This window comes from Salmo trutta, chromosome 22, assembly GCF_901001165.1.
Source record: "Salmo trutta chromosome 22, fSalTru1.1, whole genome shotgun sequence".
Taxonomy (NCBI): Eukaryota; Metazoa; Chordata; class Actinopteri; order Salmoniformes; family Salmonidae; genus Salmo; species Salmo trutta.
The window spans coordinates 46158681-46181172 of NC_042978.1; the positions used below are offsets into that span (position 1 = coordinate 46158681).

At 46.3% G+C, this 22492-nt stretch overlaps 1 protein-coding gene across 4 annotated transcripts in view; it reads right to left on the reverse strand.

Annotated features, from left to right (window-relative positions):
- Positions 1-220: 220 nt before the first annotated feature.
- The window catches only part of arhgef18b (rho/rac guanine nucleotide exchange factor (GEF) 18b), an 83493-nt gene continuing 61221 nt past the window's right edge, over positions 221-22492 (reverse strand). For all 4 annotated transcript variants that reach the window (XM_029708180.1, XM_029708181.1, XM_029708182.1 and 1 more), the window contains exons 25-32: positions 22294-22415; positions 21714-21785; positions 20492-20539; positions 19962-20147; positions 18212-18457; positions 7548-7890; positions 905-1042; positions 221-755 (exon numbers count right to left, since the gene is read on the reverse strand). In XM_029708180.1, coding sequence (XP_029564040.1) covers positions 544-755; positions 905-1042; positions 7548-7890; positions 18212-18457; positions 19962-20147; positions 20492-20539; positions 21714-21785; positions 22294-22415 — 1367 coding nt within the window. In that variant the 3' untranslated portion in view covers positions 221-543. The remainder of the gene's footprint in view (positions 756-904; positions 1043-7547; positions 7891-18211; positions 18458-19961; positions 20148-20491; positions 20540-21713; positions 21786-22293; positions 22416-22492) is intronic.

Here is a 22492-nt window from a genome sequence, read left to right on the forward strand (position 1 = left end):
CTCTCTCTCCTCTCTCCACTCTCTCCTCTCCTCTCTCCACTCTCTCCTCTCTCCTCTCTCCACTCTCCACTCTCCACTCTCCACTCTCCACTCTCCACTCTCTCTCTCCACTCTCTCTCTCCACTCTCTCTCTCCACTCTCTCTCTCCACTCTCTCTCTCCACTCTCTCTCCACTCTCTCTCCACTCTCTCTCCACTCTCTCTCCACTCTCTCTCCACTCTCTCTCCACTCTGGATTAGTCCAGATTGTCACGTGACCCCTTCATGTTTAAAATAAACCTTCATATTAAATCACAGTTGTCCATCTTCATATTCAACAATCGGCGGTTCAATAAAAAAAATTATTCAAAACAATTATTGGAATTAGTTTTAGGGAGAAATTATTATATAGATTCTTCTAAGAAAGAATGAACAGAGTTATCATTTTTATTTAAATGACATCTTTTAAAAAGGAAAAGTGTTTTGTTCCAGAGCTCCGGTGAACGGTTTCTAGAGATCTGATATCACAGGCCTCCCTTTGGTCCCTGACTGCTGTGGGGGGGGCTCAGAAGAAGATTACATCCTCAGAGATCCTGCATGGAGGGGGCAGGCTGGGGCCGTGGACAGGGGCCTGTGCTGGAGAGGGGTTAGGGCTCTTGGTGTGTAGGGGGTTAGGAGCCTGGGGCTGGATGTGCAGGGGGTTGGAGGCCTGGCTGGGGGGCTTCTGTAGGCTGGCGGGCTGGTTCTCTGGCCCCCTGTCTGGAGGGCTCAATGAAACTGTGGGGAAGAGAGTCAGAGAGACAGCACTCAGTCATTTGGTTTTAGATAGGGGTAGTGGTGTGTGTGTGGGTGTGTGTGTGTGTGTGTGTGTGTGTGTGTGTGTGTGTGTGTGTGTGTGTGTGTGTGTGAGTTTGTGAATGTGTTACCTGTCAAGTGCATGGACTGGGAGTGGACTAGGGTGTGAGGAAGCTGCTGGTTAGGGCTGATGGAGCGCTTGGCTTTCAGAGAGCCGTCCTCTCTGGCTGACAACTTCATAGGCAGCATTTGCTTCATATCCAGAGAGGCTGAGAGAGAAAGCGCAACAGCGAGAGGGTAAGAGAGAGAACAGAGAGAAGGTGAGAGAACAAAGAGAACAGAGAGAGGGGGAGAGAGCAAAGAGAACAGACAAGGGGAGAGAACAGAGAGAGAACAGAGAGAAGGTGAGAGAACAAAGAGAACAGAGAGGGGGAGAGAAAAGAGAGAACAGTCCCATTACATTACAATTACTGTGTTTAATGGCCCGTTCACAGCAGCAAATGTGGTCATGATGGAGCACCATTAAGATCAGTATTAAGATCAGTAAGGCCAGAGACGTGTTTTCACAAGCCAGGGTGTAGAAATCACACGATTAGACCAGAGGCACCACGGCACCAGGCAGGCACCACGGCACCAGGCAGGCACCACGGCACCAGGCAGGCACCACCGCACCAGGCAGGCACCACCGCACCAGGCAGACAGGCTTCCATTTGTACTGTATGCTTATGTAGCAGAAACTCCCACCTGATCCTGAAGTAGCTAGCTTTACAGTGGTGCGTCAGGTTAAGATGCTTCAGGAGAGAGGCAGACTTTCACCTACACAGGCAGACTTTCACCTACACAGTCAGACTTTCACCTACACAGTCAGACTTTACTAGTGCAGGGTGTGCTACCGTTTAATTGTATTTACGTTTCCTGAACTCAACAAAGAAAATAAGATTGAGCAACATTTTATTTAACCTTTATTTAACCAGGTAGGCCAGTTGAGAACAAGTTCTCATTTACAACTGCGACCTGGCCAAGATAAAGCAAAGCAGTTCGACACAAACAACAACACAGAGTTACAAACAAACGTACAGTCAATAACACAATAGAACAATCTATATACAGTGTGTGCAAATGTAGAAGATTAGGGAGGTAAGGCAATAAATAGGCCATAGAGGCGAAATAATTACAATGTAGCATTAACACTGGAATGGTAGATGTGCAGAAGATGAATGTGCAAGTAGAGATAAATAAGCAAGATAAATAAATACAGTATGGGGATGAGGTGGGGTGTGCTATTTACAGATGGGCTGTGTACAGGTGCAGTGTTGGCTTTGGGGATGATCAGTGAAATATACCTGCTGGAGCGCGTGTTACAGGTGGGTGTTGCTATGGTGACCAGTGAGCTGAGATAAGGCGGGGCTTTACCTAGCATAGACTTATAGATGACCTGGAGCCAGTGGGTCTGGCGACGAATATGTAGCGAGGGCCAACCAACAAGAGCGTACAGGTCGCAGTGGTGGGTAGTGTATGGGGCTCTGGTGACATAACGGATGGCACTGTGATAGACTACATCCAGTTTGCTGAGTAGAGTGTTGGAGGCGATTTTGTAAATGACATCGCCGAAGTCAAGGATCGGTAGGATGGTCAGTTTACGAGGGTATGTGTGGCAGCATGAGTGAAGGAGGCATTGCTGCGAAACAGGAAGCCGATTCTAGATTTAATTTTGGATCGGAGATGCTTAATATGAGTCTGGAAGGAGAGTTTACAGTCTAACCAGACACCAACAGTTGGAAGTTTACATATACCTCGGCCAAATACATTTAAACTCAGTTTTTCACAACTCCTGACATTTAATCCTAGTAAAAATTCCATCTTAGGTCAATTAGGATCACCACTTTATTTTAAGAATGTGAAATGTCAGAAGTTTACAACACTCAATTAGTATTCGGTAGCATTGCCTTAAAATTGTTTAACTTGGGTCAAACATTTCGGGTAGCCTCCTACAAGCTTTCCACAATAAGTTGAGTGATTTTTGGACCATTCCTCCTGACAGAGTTGGTGTAACTGAGTCAGGTTTGTAGGCCTCCTTGCTCGCCCCACGCCTTTTCAGTTCTGCCCACACATTTTCTACGGGATTGAGATCAGGGCTTTGTGATGGTCACTCCAATACCTTTACTTGTTGTCCTTAAGCCATTTTGCCACAATTTTGAAAGTATGCTTGGGGTCATTGTCCATTTGGAAGACCCATTTGCGACCAAGCTTTAACTTCCTGACTGATGTCTTCAGATGTTGCTCAATATATCCACATCATTTTCCTGCCTCATGATGCCATCTATTTTGTGAAGTGCACCAGTCCCTCCTGCAGCAAAGCACCCCACAACATGATGCTGCCACCCCCGTGCTTCACGGTTGGGATGGTGTTCTTCGGCTTGCAAGCCTCCCCCTTTTTCCTCCAAACATAATGGTCCTTATGGCCAAACAGTTCTATTTTTGTTTCATCAGACCAGAGGACATTTCTCCAAAAGTACAATCTTTGACCCCATGTGCATATGCAAACCGTAGTCTGGCTTTTTTATGGCGGGTTTAGAGCAGTGGCTTCTTCCTTGTTGAGCGGCCTTTCAGGTTATGTCGATATAGGACTCATTTTACTGTTGATATAGATACTTTTGTACCTGTTTCCTCCAGCATCTTTACATGGTCCTTTGCTGTTGTTCTGGGATTGATTTGCACTTTTCGCACCAAAGTACGTTCATCTCTAGGAGACAGAACGCATCTCCTTCCTGAGCGGTATGACGGCTGCGTGGTCCCATGGTGTTTATACTTGGGTACTATTGTTTGTACAGATGAATGTGGTACCTTCAGGCGTTTGGAAATTGCTCCCAAGGCTGAACCAGACTTGTGGAGGTCTACAATTTTTTTCTGAGGTCTTGGCTGATTTCTTTTGATTTTCCCATGATGTCAAGCAAAGAGGCACTGAGTTTGAAGGTAGGCCTTGAAATACATCCACAGGTACACCTCCAATTGACTCAAATGCTGTCAATTAGCCTATCAGAAGCTTCTAAAGCCATGACATCATTTTCTGGAATTTCCCAAGCTGTTTAAACGCACAGTCAACTTGGTGCATGTAAACTTCTGACCCACTGGAATTGTGATATAGTGAATTATAAGTTAAATAATCTGTCTGTAAACAATTGTTGGAAAAATTACTTGTGTCATGCACAAAGTAGATGTCCTAACCGACTTGCCAAAACTATAGTTTGTTAAGAAGAAATTTGTGGAGTGGTTGAAAAACGAGTTTTAATGACTGTAACTAAGTGTGTGTAAACTTCCGACTTCAACTGTAGGTATTTGTAGATGTCCACATATTCTAAGTCAGAACTGTCCAGGGTAGTGATGCTAGTCGGGCGGGTGGGAGCGGGCAGCAATAGGTTGAAGAGCATGCACTTAGTTTTACTAGCATTTAAAAGCCGTTGGAGGCCACGGAAGGAGTGCTGTATGGCATTGAAGCTTGTTTGGATGTTTGTTAGCGCAAAGCCCAAAGAAGGGCCAGATGTATACATCTGCGTAGAGGTGGATCAGAGAATCACCAGCAGCAAGAGCGACATCATTGAAATATACAGAGAAGAGAGTCGGCCCGAGAATTGAACTCTGTGGTACCCCCATAGAGACTGCCATTGGTCTGGACAACAGGCCTTCTGATTTGACACACTGAACTCTATCTGCGAAGTAGTTGGTGAACCAGGCGTGGCAGTCATTTGAGAAACCAAGGCTATTGAGTCTGCCGATGAGGATGTGGTGATTGACGGAGTCGAAAGCCTTGGCCAGGTCGATGAAGACGGCTGCACAGTACTGTCTTTTATCGATGGCGGTTATGATATCGTTTAGGACCTTGAGCGTGGCTGAGGTGCACCCATGACCAGCTTGGAAACCAGATTGTATAGTGGAGAAGGTACAGTGGGATTCGAAATGGTCGGTGATCTGTTTGTTAACTTAAGATTTTAGAAAGGCAGGGCAGGATGGATATAGGTCTGTAACAGTTTGGGTCTAGATTGTCACCCCCTTTGAAGAGGGGGATGACCGTGGCAGCTTTCCAATCTTTGGGGATCTCAGATGATACGAAAGGCTAGTAATAGGGGTTGCAACAATTTTAACAGATCATTTTAGAAAGAGAGGGTCCAGATTGTCTAGCCCAGCTGATTTGTAGGGATCCAGATTTTGCAGCTCTTTCAGAACATCAGTGGTCTGGATATGGGAGAAGGAGAAGCGGGGGAGGGGCAGCCAGGTGGAAAGCATGGCCAGCCGTTGAAAAATTGAAATTATCGGTTATCGTAGATTTATCGGTGGTGACAGTGTTTCCTAGCCTCAGTGCAGTGGGGAGGAGGTGCTCTTATTCTCCATTGACTTTACAGTGTCCCAAAACTTTTTGTAATTAGTGTAACAGGATGCAAATTTCTGTTTTAAAAAGCTAGCCTTAGCTTTCCTAACTGACTGAGTATACTGGTTCCTGACTTCCCTGAAAAGTTGCATATTGCGGGGGCTATTCGATGCTAATGCAGAACGCCACAGGATGTTTTTGTGCTGGTCAAGGGCAGTCAAGTCTGGGGTGAACCAAGGGCTATATCTGTTCTTAGTTCTACATTTTTTGAACGGGGCATGCTTATTTAAGATGGTGAGGAAAGCACTTTTAAAGAATAACAAGGCATCCTCTACTGACGGGATGAGGTCAATATCCTTCCAGGATACCCGGGCCAGGTCGATTAGAAAGGCCTGCTCGCTGAAGTGTTTTAGAGAGCGTTTGACAGTGATGGGGGTGGTCATTTGACCGAGGACACATTACGCATGCAGGCAATGAGGTAGTGATCGCTGAGATCCTGGTTGAAGACAGCAGAGGTGTATTTAGAGGGCAATTTGGTCAGGATGATATCTAAGAGGGTGCCCATGGTTACAGATTTAGGGTTGTACCTGGTAGGTTCCTTGATAATTTGTGTGAGATTGAGGGCATCTAGCTTAGATTGTAGGATGGCCGGGGTGTTAAGCATGTCCCAGTTTAGGTCACCTAACAGTACGAACTCTGAAGATAGAGGCACAGCTGGGGGCTGAAGGGGGTCTATAACAAGTGGCAACGGTGAGAGACTTGTTTCTGGAAAGGTGGATTTTTAAAAGTAGAAGCTCGAATTGTTTGGGCACAGACCTGGATAGTAGGACAGAACTCTGCAGACTCTCTCTGCAGTAGATTGCAAGTCCGCCCCCTTTGGCAGTTCTATCTTGTCGGAAAATGTTATAGTTAGGGATGGACATTTCAGGATTTTTGGTGGCCTTCCTAAGCCAGGATTCAGACACGGCTAAGACATCCGGGTTGGCAGAGTGTGCTAACGCAGTGAATAAAACAAACTTAGGGAGGAGGCTTCTAATGTTAACATGCATGAAACCAAGGTTTTTACAATTACAGAAGTAATCAAATGAGAGCGCCTGGGGAATAGGAGTGGTGCTGGGGGCTGCAGGGCCTGGATTAACCTCTACATCACCAGAGGAACAGAGGAGGAGTAGGATAAGGGTACGGCTAAAGGCTATAAGAATAGGTCGTCTAGTGTGTTCGGAACAGAGAGTAAAAGGAGTAGATTTCTGGGCGAGGAAGAATAGATTCAAGGCATAATGTACAGACAAGGGTGTGGTAGGATGTGAGTACAGTGGAGGTAAACCTAAGCATTGAGTGACAATGAGGGAGGTTTTGTCTCTAGAGGCACCAGTTAAGCCAGGTGAGGTCACCGCATGTGTGGGGGGTGGAACAAAAGGGCTAGCTAAGGCATATTGGGCAGGGCTGGAGGCTCTACAGTGAAATAAGACAATCACTAACCAAAACAGCAATAGACAAGGCATATTGACATTAGGGAGAGGCATGTGTAGCCGAGTGATCATAGGGTCCAGTGAGTAGCAATATATGAGTCAGGGAGCCGATTCAGTAGTCGCTACTACGCTAGGCGAGCTGGAGACGCGACGATTCAGACAGCTAGCGGGGCAGGGCTAGCAGATGGGCCTCAGGAGGACGTCGCAACGGAAGAGCCTGTTGAAACCACCTCGGACGGTTACGTCGGCAGACCAGTCGTGATTGATTGGCGGGGCTCCCGATCGGCAGTCCAGGCCAATTGGCAAAAGGTATTGTAGCCCAAGAATTGGCTGATGGACCTCTTCGGCTAGCTGGGAGATGGGCCTAGGTCGAGGCTAGCTACAGTCAAACTGGTGCTTGCTTCGGGACAGAGACGTTAGCCAGGAGATGTGACATCCGGAGATGTGGTAGAGAAAAAGCAGTCCGATATGCTCTGGGTTGATATCGCGCTGTGCAGACTGGCAGGTATTGACCAGGTTGAGGCTGGCTGATGTCCAAGTTAACGGTGATGACCGCTAGCAGTGGCTAACTGACTACTAGCTAGTAGCTAGTTACCTGGCTAGCTTCTGGTGTGGTTAGCAGATCCATACCACATTGGTTGAGGCGGGTTGCAGGAGAGTATGTTCAGTCCGTAGATGGAAATTTGAATAAAAAATATATATGAAGAAAACGATATAGACACGGGACGGGACAAGACAAAAACAGACGTCCGACTGTAACGCCATCTTGGATTTAACATTAGATCATCATCATTACATCATAGACCAACATTACATCATAGACCAGCATTACATCATAGACCAGCATTACATCATAGATCAGCATTACATCATAGATCATTAGTAGGGAGTGACCTGCTATCCTACTGTAGGGTGGTGGTGTTGTGTTGTGGCTGGTCTTACCTGTGCTGTCGGTGCGGTGGGTGGCCTTGGCACTCTTCGAACTTTTTGAGCTCAGGGCTGCCAGCTTGGTGGGGATCTGCTGCTGTACGCCCACCTGCTTGTGCTGCTGGTTGGTGGTGCTGCACAGGTGGAGAGGCACCTCCTTCTTCACCGGCAGCGCCGTGGCGTTGGCACTCTGTCCCCGAGCCAGAACCTCAGGACGCTCCAGGTAGTCTGCGGGCGCCACAGAAGGGCTGTGACGAACCAGGACCTTCTGGGGGAGGGTGAGGTCTGATCCGACGCTGCCGCTACTGCCCACGCCCAGCAGGAGATCCCCATTTAGACTGCTAGTGAAGGGCATCACCTGGGAGGGGGAAAGGGAGAGCGTTCATTCATTCATTAATTCAGCAAAGACCAAGCCATGAGGTCGAAGGAATTGTGTCGAGGCACAGATCTGAGGAAGGGTACCCAAAAAAATTCTGCAGCATTGAAGGTCACCAGGAACAAAGTGGCCTCCATCATTCTTAAATGGAAGAAGTTTGGAACTGTCAAGACTCTTCCTAGAGCTGGCCGCCCGGCCAAACTGAGCAATCAGGGGAGAAGGGCCGTGGTCAGGGAGGTGACCAAGAACCCGATGGTCACTCTGACAGAGCTCTAGTCCTTTCAGAAGAACAACCATCTCTGCAGCCAGAGCCCGGACTTGAACCCGATCGAACATCTCTGGAGAGACCTGAAAATAGCTGTGCAACGACGCTCCCCATCCAACCTGACAGAGCTTGACAGGATCTGCAGAGAAGAATGGGGAGAAACTCCCCAAATACAGGTGTCCCAAGCTTGTAGCGTCATACCCAAGAAGACTCAAGGCTGTAATCGCTGCCAAAGGTGCTTCAACAAAGTACTGAGTAAAGGGTCTGCATACATATGTAAAATGTGCAAAAATTTCTAAAAACCTGTTTTTGCTTTGGCATTATGGGTATTGTGTGTAGATTGATGAGGAAAAAAAACTAAATACATTTTAGATTAAGGCTGTAAAGTAATTTTGGGGGGGGGGAAAGTCAAGGGGTTTGAATACTTTCCGAATGCACTGTGCATACACACACACAATTAATAACATACAATTGGAGGATGAGAAGCCATTTTGAGTCACATGTGCAAGTAGTTTCAACAAGTTCAACTCGGGATATAGATATTTCAGTTTCAGTTGGCACCAAAATGTGCAGGACAATTACATCGCTTTAGATTGAGGTTGTCATGGAACCTGTGGTAACAACAAAGGAGAATACTGTTGTCATGGAACCTGTGGTAACAACAAAAGGAGAATACTGTTGTCATGGAACCTGTGGTAACAACAAAGGAGAATACTGTTGTCATGGAACCTGTGGTAACAACATAAAGGAGAATACTGTTGTCATGGAACCTGTGGTAACAACATAAAGGAGAATACTGTTGTCATGGAACCTGTGGTAACAACATAAAGGAGAATACTGTTGTCATGGAACCTGTGGTAACAACAAAGGAGAATACTGTTGTCATGGAACCTGTGGTAACAACATAAAAGAGAATACTGTTGTCATGTCAACTAAACTACTGAAAGAGCTGCTTCCTGTGCTTGGCCCTCCTATGTTGAACATAATAAACGGCTCTCTATCCACCGGATGTGTACCAAGCTCACTAAAAGTGGCAGTAATAAAGCCTCTCTTGAAAAAGCCGAATCTTGACCCAGAAATTATAAAAAACTATCGGCCTATATCGAATCTTCCATTCCTCTCAAAAAATTTTGAAAAAGCTGTTGCACAGCAACTCACTGCCTTCCTGAAGACAAACAATGTATACAAAACGCTTCAGTCTGGTTTTAGACCCCATCATAGCACTGAGACTGCACTTGTGAAGGTGGTAAATGACCTATTAATGACGTCAGACCGAGGCTCTGCATCTGTCCTCGTGCTCCTAGATCTTAGTGCCGCTTTTGATACCATCGATCACCACATTCTTTTGGAGAGATTGGAAACCCAAATTGCTCTACATGGACAAGTTCTGGCCTGGTTTAGATCTTATCTGTCGGAAAGATATCAGTTTGTCTCTGTGAATGGTTTGTCCTCTGACAAATTAATTGTAAATTTCGGTGTTCCTCAAGGTTCCGTTTTAGGACCACTATTGTTTTCACTATATATTTTACCTCTTGGGGATGTCATTCGAAAACATGTTAAATTTCACTGCTATGCGGACGACACACAGCTGTACATTTCAATGAAACATGGTGAAGCTCCAAAATTGCCCTCGCTAGAAACCTGTGTTTCAGACATAAGGAAGTGGATGGCTGCAAACTTTCTACTTTTAAACTCGGACAAAACAGAGATGCTTGTTCTAGGTCCCAAGAAACAAAGAGATCTTCTGTTCAATCTGACAATTAATCTGGATGGTTGTACAGTCGTCTTAAATAAAACTGTGAAGGACCTCGGTGTTACTCTGGACCCTGATCTCGCTTTTGAAGAACATATCAAGACTGTTTCAAGGACAGCTTTTTTCCATCTACGTAACATTGCAAAAATCAGAAACTTTCTGTCCAAAAATGACGCAGAAAAATTAATCCATGCTTTTGTTACTTCTAGGCTGGACTACTGCAATGCTCTACTTTCCGGCTACCCGGATAAAGCACTAAACAAACTTCAGTTAGTGCTAAATACGGCTGCTAGAATCCTGACTAGAACCAAAAAATTTGATCATATTACTCCAGTGCTAGCCTCCCTACACTGGCTTCCTGTTAAGGCAAGGGCTGATTTCAAGGTTTTACTGCTAACCTACAAAGCATTACATGGGCTTGCTCCTACCTATCTTTCCGATTTGGTCCTGCCGTACATACCTACACGTACGCTACGGTCACAAGACGCAGGCCTCCTAATTGTCCCTAGAATTTCTAAGCAAACGGCTGGAGGTAGGGCTTTCTCCTATAGAGCTCCATTTTTATGGAATGGTCTGCCTACCCATGTGAGAGACGCAGACTCAGTCTCAACCTTTAAGTCTTTACCGAAGACTTATCTCTTCAGTAGGTCCTATGATTAAGTGTAGTCTGGCCCAGGAGTGTGAAGGTGAACGGAAAGGCTGGAGCAACGAACCGCCCTTGCTGTCTCTGCCTTGCCGGTTCCCCTCTTTCCACTGGGATTCTCTGCCTCTAACCCTATTACAGGGGCTGAGTCACTGACTTACTGGTGTTCTTCCATGCCGTCCATGGGGGGGGGGGGGGTGCGTCACTTGAGTGGGTTGAGTCACTGACGTGGTCTTCCTGTCTGGGTTGGCGCCCCCCCCTTGGGTTGTGCCATGGCGGAGATTTTTGTGGGCTATACTCGGCCTTGTCTTCGGACGGTAAGTTGGTGGTTGTAGACATCCCTCTAGTGGTGTGGGGGCTGTGCTTTGGCAAAGTGGGTGGGGTTATATCCTGCCTGTTTGGCCCTGTCCGGGGGTATCATCGGATGGGGCCACAGTGTCTTCTGATCCCTCCTGTCTCAGCCTCCAGTATTTATGCTGCAGTAGTTTATGTGCCGGGGGGCTAGGGTCAGTCTGTTTCATCTGGAGTATTCTCTTGTCTTATCCGGTGTCCTGTGTGAATTTAAATATGCTCTCTCTAATTCTCTCTTTCTTTCTTTCTCTCGGAGGACCTGGGCCCTAGGACCATGCCTCGGGACTACCTGGCATGATGACTCCTTGCTGTCCCCAGTCCACCTGGCCATGCTGCTGCTCCAGTTTCAACTGTTCTGCCTGCGGCTACGGAACCCTGACCTGTTCACCGGACGTGCTTGTTGCACCCTCGACAACTACAATGATTATTATTATTTGACCATGCTGGTCATTTATGAACATTTTAACATCTTGACCATGTTCTGTTATAATATCCACCCGGCACAGCCAGAAGAGGACTGGCCACCCCTCATAGCCTGGTTCCTCTCTAGGTTTCTTCCTAGGTTTTTGGCCTTTCTAGGGAGTTTTTCCTAGGGAGTTTTTCCTAGCCACCGTGCCTCTTTCACATGCATTGCTTGCTGTTTGGGGTTTTAGGCTGGGTTTCTGTACAGCACTTTGAGATTTCAGCTGATATACGAAGGGCTATATAAATAAATTTGATTTGATTTGATTTTGATTTGATTCATGGAACCTGTGGTAACAACATAAAGGAGAATACTGTTGTCATGGAACCTGTGGTAACAACATAAAGGAGAATACTGTTGTCATGGAACCTGTGGTAACAACATAAAGGAGAATACTGTTGTCATGGAACCTGTGGTAACAACATAAAGGAGAATACTGTTGTCATGGAACCTGTGGTAACAACAAAAGGAGAATACTGTTGTCATGGAACCTGTGGTAACAACAAAAGGAGAATACTGTTGTCATGGAACCTGTGGTAACAACAAAGGAGAATACTGTTGTCATGGAACCTGTGGTAACAACAAAGGAGAATACTGTTGTCATGGAACCTGTGGTAACAACATAATATAATAGTTTGTTGATCTCTGTTCTATGGCTCTGACCTAACTTGGTTTGCCATGTGAATTGGAACCCGCACGGCAGCCATGGTTTGCAGTGTGCAGCAGCGAGCGAGAGAGAACACTGCTGGTCAGGTTTAAATGACTGTTGAGGTATCTTTGAACCCTGCTTCTAAAAGAGCCAGCCCAGCACCCGGCGCCGTGCGCCAGCAGCGTCTTAACTCAGCACAGAGCCGCTGTACCATTAAAGGAAACACAATCTGTTGAAGAGCAATCAGAAACACATGCTGCTCTTTCTGCTGAGCAGACATTTTGGAACAGGCTTTTACAACACAATCCCAAAGCAAAAAAAAAAAAAAAAACTCTAAACACTGTTTGCATTGTCACACTAATAACCACCTTCGAGGAAAGTTGAGTGAAGCAGCAAAGTGTAGGAGGAGGTCGATCTCCAATAAAAGTGTATTAAGTCAATAAACCACATCAGTTTATTGTCCTGCTGGCATGCAGGCCCGCTGCCATGTATCTGAGAACCTGTGCCGTGACAGACAGTCCAGCTCCAGTATGATTGATGAGTGTGGAGAAGGAGATGGGATGCCAGGGAGGGCCTGGGTCCCAGAGGGCTGGGAGGGCCTGGGTCCCAGAGGGCAGGGAGGGCCTGGGTCCCAGAGGGCAGGGAGGGCCTGGGTCCCAGAGGGCAGGGAGGGCCTGGGTCCCAGAGGGCTGGGAGGGCCAGGGTCCCAGAGGGCTGGGAGGGCCTGGGTCCCAGAGGGCTGGGCTGGGAGGCAGATGTGTCCAGCTGTATTAGGGGGCTTCCCCTGCTTGCTAGCAGCCCATGTGACCGCTGGGGCATGACCTGGCATCCCAGGGCAAGGGGCACTGTGTGAGGGGTGGAAGGGATGACAGGAGACGTCATGTGTGTCAGTCGGTCAAGCTTAGTCAGTGTGAGGGAGAATAAGTCTGAGCGCGTGGGCAGGTGAGGCTGAGCGCGTGGGTAGGCGAGACTGAGCGAGTGGATAGGTGAGGCTGAGCGCGTGGGTAGGTGAGGCTGAGCGCGTGGGTAGGTGAGGCTGAGCGATTGGATACGTGTCTGTTTGTGAAAGGTAACACTGAGGCTGCAGCCCGCTCAGCTCTGGAGGATAGAAGTGCCCCGAGGTGATAACTCAGCTATGCAGTGGGGTTCTGTGCTGGCTAGTGCTCTCCCCTCTCTCTCCCCTCCCTCTCTCTTTCAACACTCGCACACCCCCACGCACACAGACGTTCCATTGTTTCCTCTCCAAGGTGCCCATGGTAAAGACATGGTAAATACGGGGTTTCCAGGGAGCACAAAGACTTGACTGGCAGCACATAACAAATGAGGCCTGGCTGGGCTCCAGCAGCTTTATTAATGAGAGGCTGCCTGCCAAACGGCTAATTATACATCAGACTCCTTGGATACTCATCGCCAGCTGAGACAGGTGGGTTTCCTGTTTCCGTATACACAATGCCTTGGGAAGGGAGCTGCGTACCCCTAACCCAAATAGCTAACAGGGCTTATTCCTGTTCAACTTGCCTGCTCTAAGAAAAGAAAACAGAAAAGCTCGTAGTACTAGCACCACCACTCCGGCCGAAACAAAACTTCATTTAAAAAGACACAAAATACCTTAGAAATCATCTTCTTCTCAGTCTCAATGTAGGCTACATAACTCAGAGCAGGGGCAGAGCACTGCACACTAACATGGGATTGCTAATACTCAAGACAACAGAATGTGTGCCCTGAGGATAGCAAGTCTGGTGTGAGTGAGTACAGGTTTACAGGCCTGATGTAAGGAGCATAACAGTTATTACCTGGAGGAGAGGAAGTGACTAAGAGCCCTGGCTGACCCCAGAGGCCTTGACCCCCAGAGGCCTTGACAGAGTTAGCCGTAGAACCACTCAGACAGTCTGACAGACCACGACAACACTGTCAGAAAGCCATATTATATCACAGAGGACGACCAGGAAGTGCAGAGGGTTTCAATCCCAGCGTCCACCTTTCCAACTGTTTCTCCCACCTCCAATTTCCTCACTGTCTGGATAAATGTCAATATACCAAAACCAAAATATATAGAAAAAGTAGGATCAGGAGACAGACAGGCAGAAAGACGTGTTGATGAATGGCTTGAAAATAGAGTGGATATTGTGATTGAAACATTGCCTATGTGATTTTACATAGTAAGAAGAGTGGACTCATTGCAAAGGAGTATTGTACTGAAGCACTCTGACCCACCTGAGTGATGCCACAGCAGCGTTTGTATGCCAGCAAGCTCACCACACATCACCAAGCTACCGTGTTATAGTGGGGAGGTGAGGAATACAAAACATCATACAGTGACACTGAATCAATAGAATACAGTGAGACGTCAGACACGTGACCAAGCCTGGAGGAACATCCTACTCAGTGAATTTCAGAAGAATTTTCGTAGTACATTTTTTTTTAATAATCTATAAAAAGTGCATTTTTTTTAGTTTAAACTACACTAAATATATTCATGTCACCAAATAACGGATTAAAACCCACTGTTCTACAGTAGCCTCAGAGGGACAGCAGTATACCACCCTGCATCCCACTGCTGGCTTGCTTCTGAAGCTAAGCAGGGTTGGTCCTGGTCAGTCCCTGGATGGGAGACCAGATGCTGCTGGAAGTGGTGTTGGAGGACCAATAGGAGGTACCTTTTGCTTTGGTCTACCAGGGCAGTGATTGGGGACACACGGTTTTGGACTAATGATTACACCCCAGATCAGCTAGATGCAGGCAAGGCAATACTGAATGTGTCACTCACCTTGATTACTCCAATTTGTCTCCTTGACCTGTGCACCTACGTTATAAACTTTCATTGGTAGGCTAGGTTGTAACCTCATGATGTATATAGGGCAAATTCCAGTATCATGTAATATCCTAAACCTATCGCTGTTACATTGAACTGGGTGATCAGTTGAGATTAAATTTTAGATCTTTGAAGAGCAGCCACAACAGTTTAAATAAATACATATTTCACTATCAAAATATGACAATAGAGCCTAAACAAGTTTTCTTAATGAGGGCTAACTGTAGCTAAAGGTTAGCTGAAGAGCAGTAATGACAGATCTTGATGAAATGTCTTGTGATGTTATCAGCTTGGCTCAGAGCCCAACCCAGAGCAGAGCTCAGTCTTTGTGTCACTGATTTTCAAATGAAAAGGCTGTTGTGTTGAATGTCATCTGCCTGGGAGAAAACAGCCAGGCCAAAACAAGCTCTTACTCAGAGTTGAAAAACATCAGTTACACACACAGTACATATCAGTACATATCAGTACATACACACAACAAGTAGGTCACATGGGGGAGAGGCGTTGCTTTATTTGTTTTTTGGAAACAGGTTTGCTGTTCACTTGTGCTATATAAGATGGCAGGGAGTTCCATGCACTCATGGCTCTGTATTAAACTGTACATTTCCTTGAATTTGTTCTGTACCTGGGGACTGTGAAAAGACCCCTGGTGGCATGTCTTGAGGTAAGTGTGTTTGTGTGTCAGTGCTGTGTGTAAATTGACTACGCAAACAATTTGGAATTTCCAGCACATTAATGTTTCTTATAAAAACAAGAAGTGCAGTCAGTCAGTCTCTCCTCAACTCCTAGCCAAGAGAGACTGGCATGCATAGTATTTATATCAGCCCTCTGATTACAATGAAGAACAAGACGTGCCGCTCTGTTCTGGGCCAGCTGCAGCTTAACTCGGTCTTTCTTTGCAGCACATGACCACATGGCTGGACAATAATCAAGATCAGATCAAACTAGAGCCTGCAGGACTTGACCACATGACTGGACAATAATCAAGATCATATCAAACTAGAGCCTACAGGACTTGACCACATGGCTGGACAATAATCAAGATCAGATCAAACTAGAGCCTGCAGGACTTGACCACATGGCTGGACAATAATCAAGATCAGATCAAACTAGAGCCTACAGGACTTGACCACATGGCTGGACAATAATCAAGATCAGATCAAACTCGAGCCTACAGGACTTGACCACATGGCTGGACAATAATCAAGATCAGATCAAACTCGAGCCTACAGGACTTGAACACATGGCTGGACAATAATCAAGATCAGATCAAACTAGAGCCTGCAGGACTTGACCACATGGCTGGACAATAATCAAGATCAGATCAAACTAGAGCCTGCAGGACTTGACCACATGGCTGGACAATAATCAAGATCAGATCAAACTAGAGCCTGCAGGACCTGCTTTGTGGAGTACGGTGTCAGTAGAGCATCTCTTTATTACAGACAGACTTCTCCTCATCTTTACAACCATTGAATCTATATGTTTTGACCATGACAGTTTACAATCTAAGGTAACACTAAGTCATTTAGTCTCCTCCACCTGTTCAACAGCCACACCATTCATTACCAGATTCAGCTGAGGTCGAGAACTTAGGGAATGATTTGTACCAAATACAATGCTCTCATCACTTCACTCACCAACAACAAGTTGTGTCACCCTCTGAAGTCACTTAGTCACTCTCTGCATTATGCCACCACAGAGAGACCTGTTTCTAGCCACGGACATTGCCAAAGATCCTCATCATTAGGGACTCAAGGGAGATTCCCTCCACTTCCTGTGGAGTTGGCCAGGCCTTGATCTGACTAGTAGCCAGCCAGAATCGCCATGTTGTACCTGAACCATGTAGTGGTTATGGTAGTCAACTCCTCACTTCAGATGGCTAACCCAGTCAATTCAAGTCAAACCAACTAATACCCAGAAGTCAGCTCTGGCTATCAGGGGCATCCGCCTGTCTGTAGAATGTTCCGGGTGAAACACAGTCCTGCCTGCCGGCGTGAATGACCAGATACATTTAATGATATGAGGCTGTAATGTAGCAGGTAATTCATGTCAGCTGCATGCTAGTACTGTTCTGTGCTCAATGACATGCTAGCTGTTCCCATAGACATCCACTAGTTGAGCTAACGACACTCCGTTTAAAACAAACTCACACAATACAAGTTTTTGTTGTTGAAGAGTAAAAGAGATGGAAAGAGAGAAGGATAGAGACTATTTCCCTGCGTGGGTGGCTTCCTGGTTGACTAGCTAGAACTGTATTCAGATATCTGTGTGTGTTTCCCACATTACTGTGCTACTGCTGTGGTTATCACACTGCCCATCAGTAAACAGTTAAGGGAAGTGGCAGGTGTGTGGGCTGTTATAGGAATCCAGACAGACAAGGGGGGAGAAGGGATGGACGGAGGGGAGGGAACAAAGGAGGGAGGGGACAAAGGAGGGAGGGAGGGAACAAAGGAGGGAGGGGTGGGAGGGAGGTAGTATCTTCAGTATTTGTGTGCCTCTGTTCTGGCATAGGGACAGAGCAAAGGGAACACTGAAACACAGCAGAGGTGATTGCAATGCTGGATGGGGAAAGATATGAGGGGGAAACAGAACATGATAGAGGCCTGTAGTGGACAAAAGGCAGTGTTAACAAAGGCAGTGCCATTTAGGGCTTCCACCATTTTAATGTTGTCAACTGGGTGGGGCGTCCAACTTCATTGGCTGATCCCTCCTGGTGACCCTGTTGGAGTCATGTCCAACCGGGTCATCAGGAGGGATCAGCCAATCCTGAAGAAGAAAATTAACTACTTCAAAATTGAGATTGCATCAATGGAGCTGGCCATGCTGTCACAGACGATACAAAGATGAGTCCTCCATCTCGATGGGGAGAAGAGATCAGTGTGGGTTTCCAAAATGGCGGATCAGGGCCAACCACTCCTTCTTGGTCGTCACTAGTTACCACAGCCACAAAGTCATAAACACTGCCTATTTCCACAATTTATCTTCTTAAAATGTGATTTTAAAACTACCCTTAACCCTAGCCACAATGCTAACCTTAAATTAAGACCAAAAAGATCAAAGAAAATCATGTTTAAGATATAGCTAATTTTTACTTTGAGTTTGTGCCATCGAGTGGAATACTTCATTCTTGGGTCTTGGCTTGATACTGGGACATGGCTTGGGGACATGGCTTGGGGACATGGGTTGGTAGGTCACCAGATAACTTCAAAGCTTTAGTTGTTAACCACCAATGAGGTGTGGGGTTTGGGGCAAGTTGTGTTTTAGCCATAGGCGACTGGTGCTGGTATGGATAGCAGAGTGATACCAATGAACATAGGGTGTAAGTGTAATGTGTGTGTGTGTGAGTGAGAGACATCATCCCCACCTCAATGGTCTTCCTCTTGATCTTCCTCTGCTGCTCGAGGCGTTCCTTCTCCTTCTCCACTGTGCGGGTCGACTCCCTCAGTCTCTCCAGATCCTGTTGGTACGTCTCTCTCTGTCTCTCCAGGTCCTCCCTCTCTTCCGCCAGCTTCTCCTCCAGCCTCCTGCAGTCCTCCTCCCTCTGCCTCAGCATCCCCTCCATGGCCTCGGCCTGCAGCTGGTGGCGGTCCCGCTCCCTCTCCCAGCGAGCCTGGGGACAAACACAAGGTTCATCTCTACTTCATGCAGACTGGTATAATGCAGTTTTTCTTTGGAGTGGCCGCGTTTACAATGATGATTACATCTGTAATTAGACTGGCTCTCTAATTATTGAGATGTAATCATCATTGTAAACGTTGACTATAGCAGGAGGCAGACAGCCAGTCTAATTATAGATGTAATCATCATTGTAAACGTTGACTATAGCAGGAGGCAGACAGCCAGTCTAATTATAGATGTAATCATCATTGTAAACGTTGACTATAGCAGGAGGCAGACAGCCAGTCTAATTATTGAGATGTAATCATCATTGTAAACGTTGACTATAGCAGGAAGCAGACAGCCAGTCTAATTATTGAGATGTAATCATCATTGTAAACGTTGACTATAGCAGGAGGCAGACAGCCAGTCTAATTATAGATGTAATCATCATTGTAAACGTTGGCTATAGCAGGAGGCAGACAGCCAGTCTAATTATTGAGATGTAATCATCATTGTAAACGTTGACTATAGCAGGAGGAAGACAGCCAGTCTAATTATAGATGTAATCATCATTGTAAACGTTGACTATAGCAGGAGGCAGACAGCCAGTCTAATTATTGAGATGTAATCATCATTGTAAACGTTGACTATAGCAGGAGGCAGACAGCCAGTCTAATTATTGAGATGTAATCATCATTGTAAACGTTGACTATAGCAGGAGGAAGACAGCCAGTCTAATTATTGAGATGTAATCATCATTGTAAACGTTGACTATAGCAGGAGGAAGACAGCCAGTCTAATTATTGAGATGTAATCATCATTGTAAACGTTGACTATAGCAGGAGGCAGACAGCCAGTCTAATTATTGAGATGTAATCATCATTGTAAACGTTGACTATAGCAGGAGGCAGACAGCCAGTCTAATTATTGAGATGTAATCATCATTGTAAACGTTGACTATAGCAGGAGGAAGACAGCCAGTCTAATTATTGAGATGTAATCATCATTGTAAACGTTGACTATAGCAGGAGGAAGACAGCCAGTCTAAGTAGTAGCGTCCTAATTGTGTAACTGTAATATCCGTTCCAACAGACAGACAGAGAAGGTTGAAAGCCTTCATAATATATATGTTTTGGCAGGGTTTTTATTTCAGCTGTTGAGAAACATGAGGCAGAGACATAGGCTACATCATTAAGGTTCAGAAGAGGGTGGGAGTAAAGACAGAACCATGAAGGGAAGAGGAGGTGAGCAGCAGCTACGTAGAAAACATTTTGTGTGTAAAATAACATGTGCAGAACTTGCTCTGGATCCTTAGCATTGAGAAAGAGGTTTCGATGGGGGGGGGGGGCACGGCCCTTTGTTTGTGCAGAAATAATCACGATGCTCATACTAACATGGTTTCTTTCTCCTAGCACTGTGACATTTAATCACCTGCACGCGGAGTTGGAATGAATACAACCCGGAAGGCTACAATAAATCAAATGAAGAACGCTGCCATTTCCACTGAGTCCCACCTGCTCCTGACGGTGCTGTGACTGCAGCTTGTGGAAGGTGGCCAGCTCCTCCCTCTGCAGGGCCAGCGTCCTCTGTTTCTCCTGCTCCAGGAGAACGTTGCCGCGGTGACGGCCAGGGAAGGAGGCGCGCTCGGTGAGTGAGGCCCGTTGCAGCTCGATGTGGCTGTCCTGCTTGGCGACGATGGCCTGAAGGGGAGACAGGAGGGGAAGGGAGCACGGGGGGGAGAGAAGAGCACGGGGGGGAAGGGAGGAGAGATGTGGGTCAACTTCTTGAAAGCATAAAGCATAAGACCATAACCAGTCAAAAGGTTAGTCTAGCAGTCTCCATGTGATGTCATTGTAACATTTGTGTTGACATGCAAACAGACTGGTTTTGGGGTCTAGCCCTGGTAAGAAGACTGCAGTCCTGTTGACTGTTCATGGCCCAGTCACACACACACAGGACAGGAGGACAGCTACATGTCATGTGGAGTATGTTGAGGTTGTCGAGAGGGTATCTAGGGAAACGTGAGTGTTGTGGTTTTGTTTACCTGCAGGCTGTAGAGTCTCTGAGACAGCATCAGCACCCGGTCAAAGAACTGGTTGAGGCAGAAACATTAGGAAAGAGAAGGTTAACAGACAACTGTAGGTTAGCGCCATAGATACACAACTGTTTTATACTGATGGTTTGGACACTCTGGGCACACCTTATAGTAACCATAATAACACATAAGGATTGAATAAGCTTAATTCTTTGGGATAGGGGGGCGGTATTTTGACGTCCGGATTAAAAGCGTGCCCAAAGTAAAATGCCTGCTACTCAGGCCCAGAAGCTAGGATATGCATATAATTGGATAGAAAACATTCTAAAGTTTCTAAAACTGTTAAAATAATGTTTGTGAGTATAACAGAACTGATATGGCAGTCGAAACCCAGAGGACAAACTTCGGGCGAAATCGTGCCCGATTGCAGTTCCTAGGGCTTCCACTTGATGTCAACAGTCTTTAGAAAGAGTTTCAGGCTGGTTTTTGGAAAAATGAGCCAGAAATTGTAGTTTTTCTAGGTGGCTTCCATTTTGGCTGTAGTGTTTCCAAGCGCGTGAATGAGAGTGCGTTCTTTGGTATTTTTCTCCGGTAAAGACAATAACAATTCTCCGTCTCAAATTTGATCATTTATTTGCGTATTAGGGTACCTAAGGTTTGATTATAAACGTTGATTGACTTGTTTGGATAAGTTTATTGATAACGTTTGGGATTCATTTTGTATGCATTTTGAAGGAGGGAAACCGAGTGGATTATTGACTGAAGCGTGCCAGCTAAACTGAGTTTTTATGGATATAAAGAAGGACTTTATTGAACAAAAGGACCATTTGTAATGTAACTGGGACCTTTTGGAGTGCCAACAGAAGATGATCTTCAAAGATAAGGCATATATTATATCGCTATTTCTGTCTTTCGTGTCGCAACTCCCTGGTTGAAAATGATTTGTTATGCATTTGTGTGCTGGGTGCTGTCCTTAGATAATCGCATGGTTTGCTTTCGCCGTAAAGCCTTTTTGAAATCTGACACGGCGGCTGGATTAACAACAAGTTACGCTTATTTTGATGTATTGCACTTGTGATTTCATGAAAGTTTCATATTTATAGTAATTTAATTTGAATTTGGCGCTCTGCCATTTCACCGGATGTTGTTAAGGTGTCCCGCTAGCGGCATGCCTATCCCAAACAGGTTTAACAGAGGTTAAAATACCAACTGAAATGAGCACATCTCCTACCTCAGCCTCAGGGAAGGTGTTGGACCAGATGGGGTTCCAGGTGGCTGGAGAGGCCTCCTCCTCCTCATCAGCCTGTACATCACACATACCACACCCACCATTACACACATACCCCCCCATTACACACACACCCCCCCATTACACACACACACCCTCCATTACACACACACACCCTCCATTACACACATACCCCCCCATTACACACACACCCCCCCATTACACACACACCCCCCCATTACACACACACCCTCCATTACACACACACCCTCCATTACACACACACCCTCCATTACACACATACCCCCCCATTACACACATACCCCCCCCATTACACACATACCCCCCCATTACACACATACCCCCCCATTACACACATACCCCCCCATTACACACACACCCCCCCATTACACACACACCCCCCATTACACACACACCCCCCCATTACACACACACCCCCCCATTACACTCATACCCCCCCACACCGTTACACACACAGACCATCACACACACACACACACACACACACACACACACACACACACACAGTTGTGTAGGGTGTGTGTTTGTGTATTTGACCCACCTGTGGCTGCTCCAGGGTCTGACTAGCCTGGATCTTCGTAAGCTGGGGGTCAGAGCAGCCTTTCTGGGTCCCGTCTCTGGCTATATCCCCTCCACTGTGGTTCTTCTTCTTCACAATGCCTTCTAACATGCACACAAACACAGAGTGAAACGCCTTTTAGATCATAATACATGATTCTATGGACAGAGATAAGATCAGC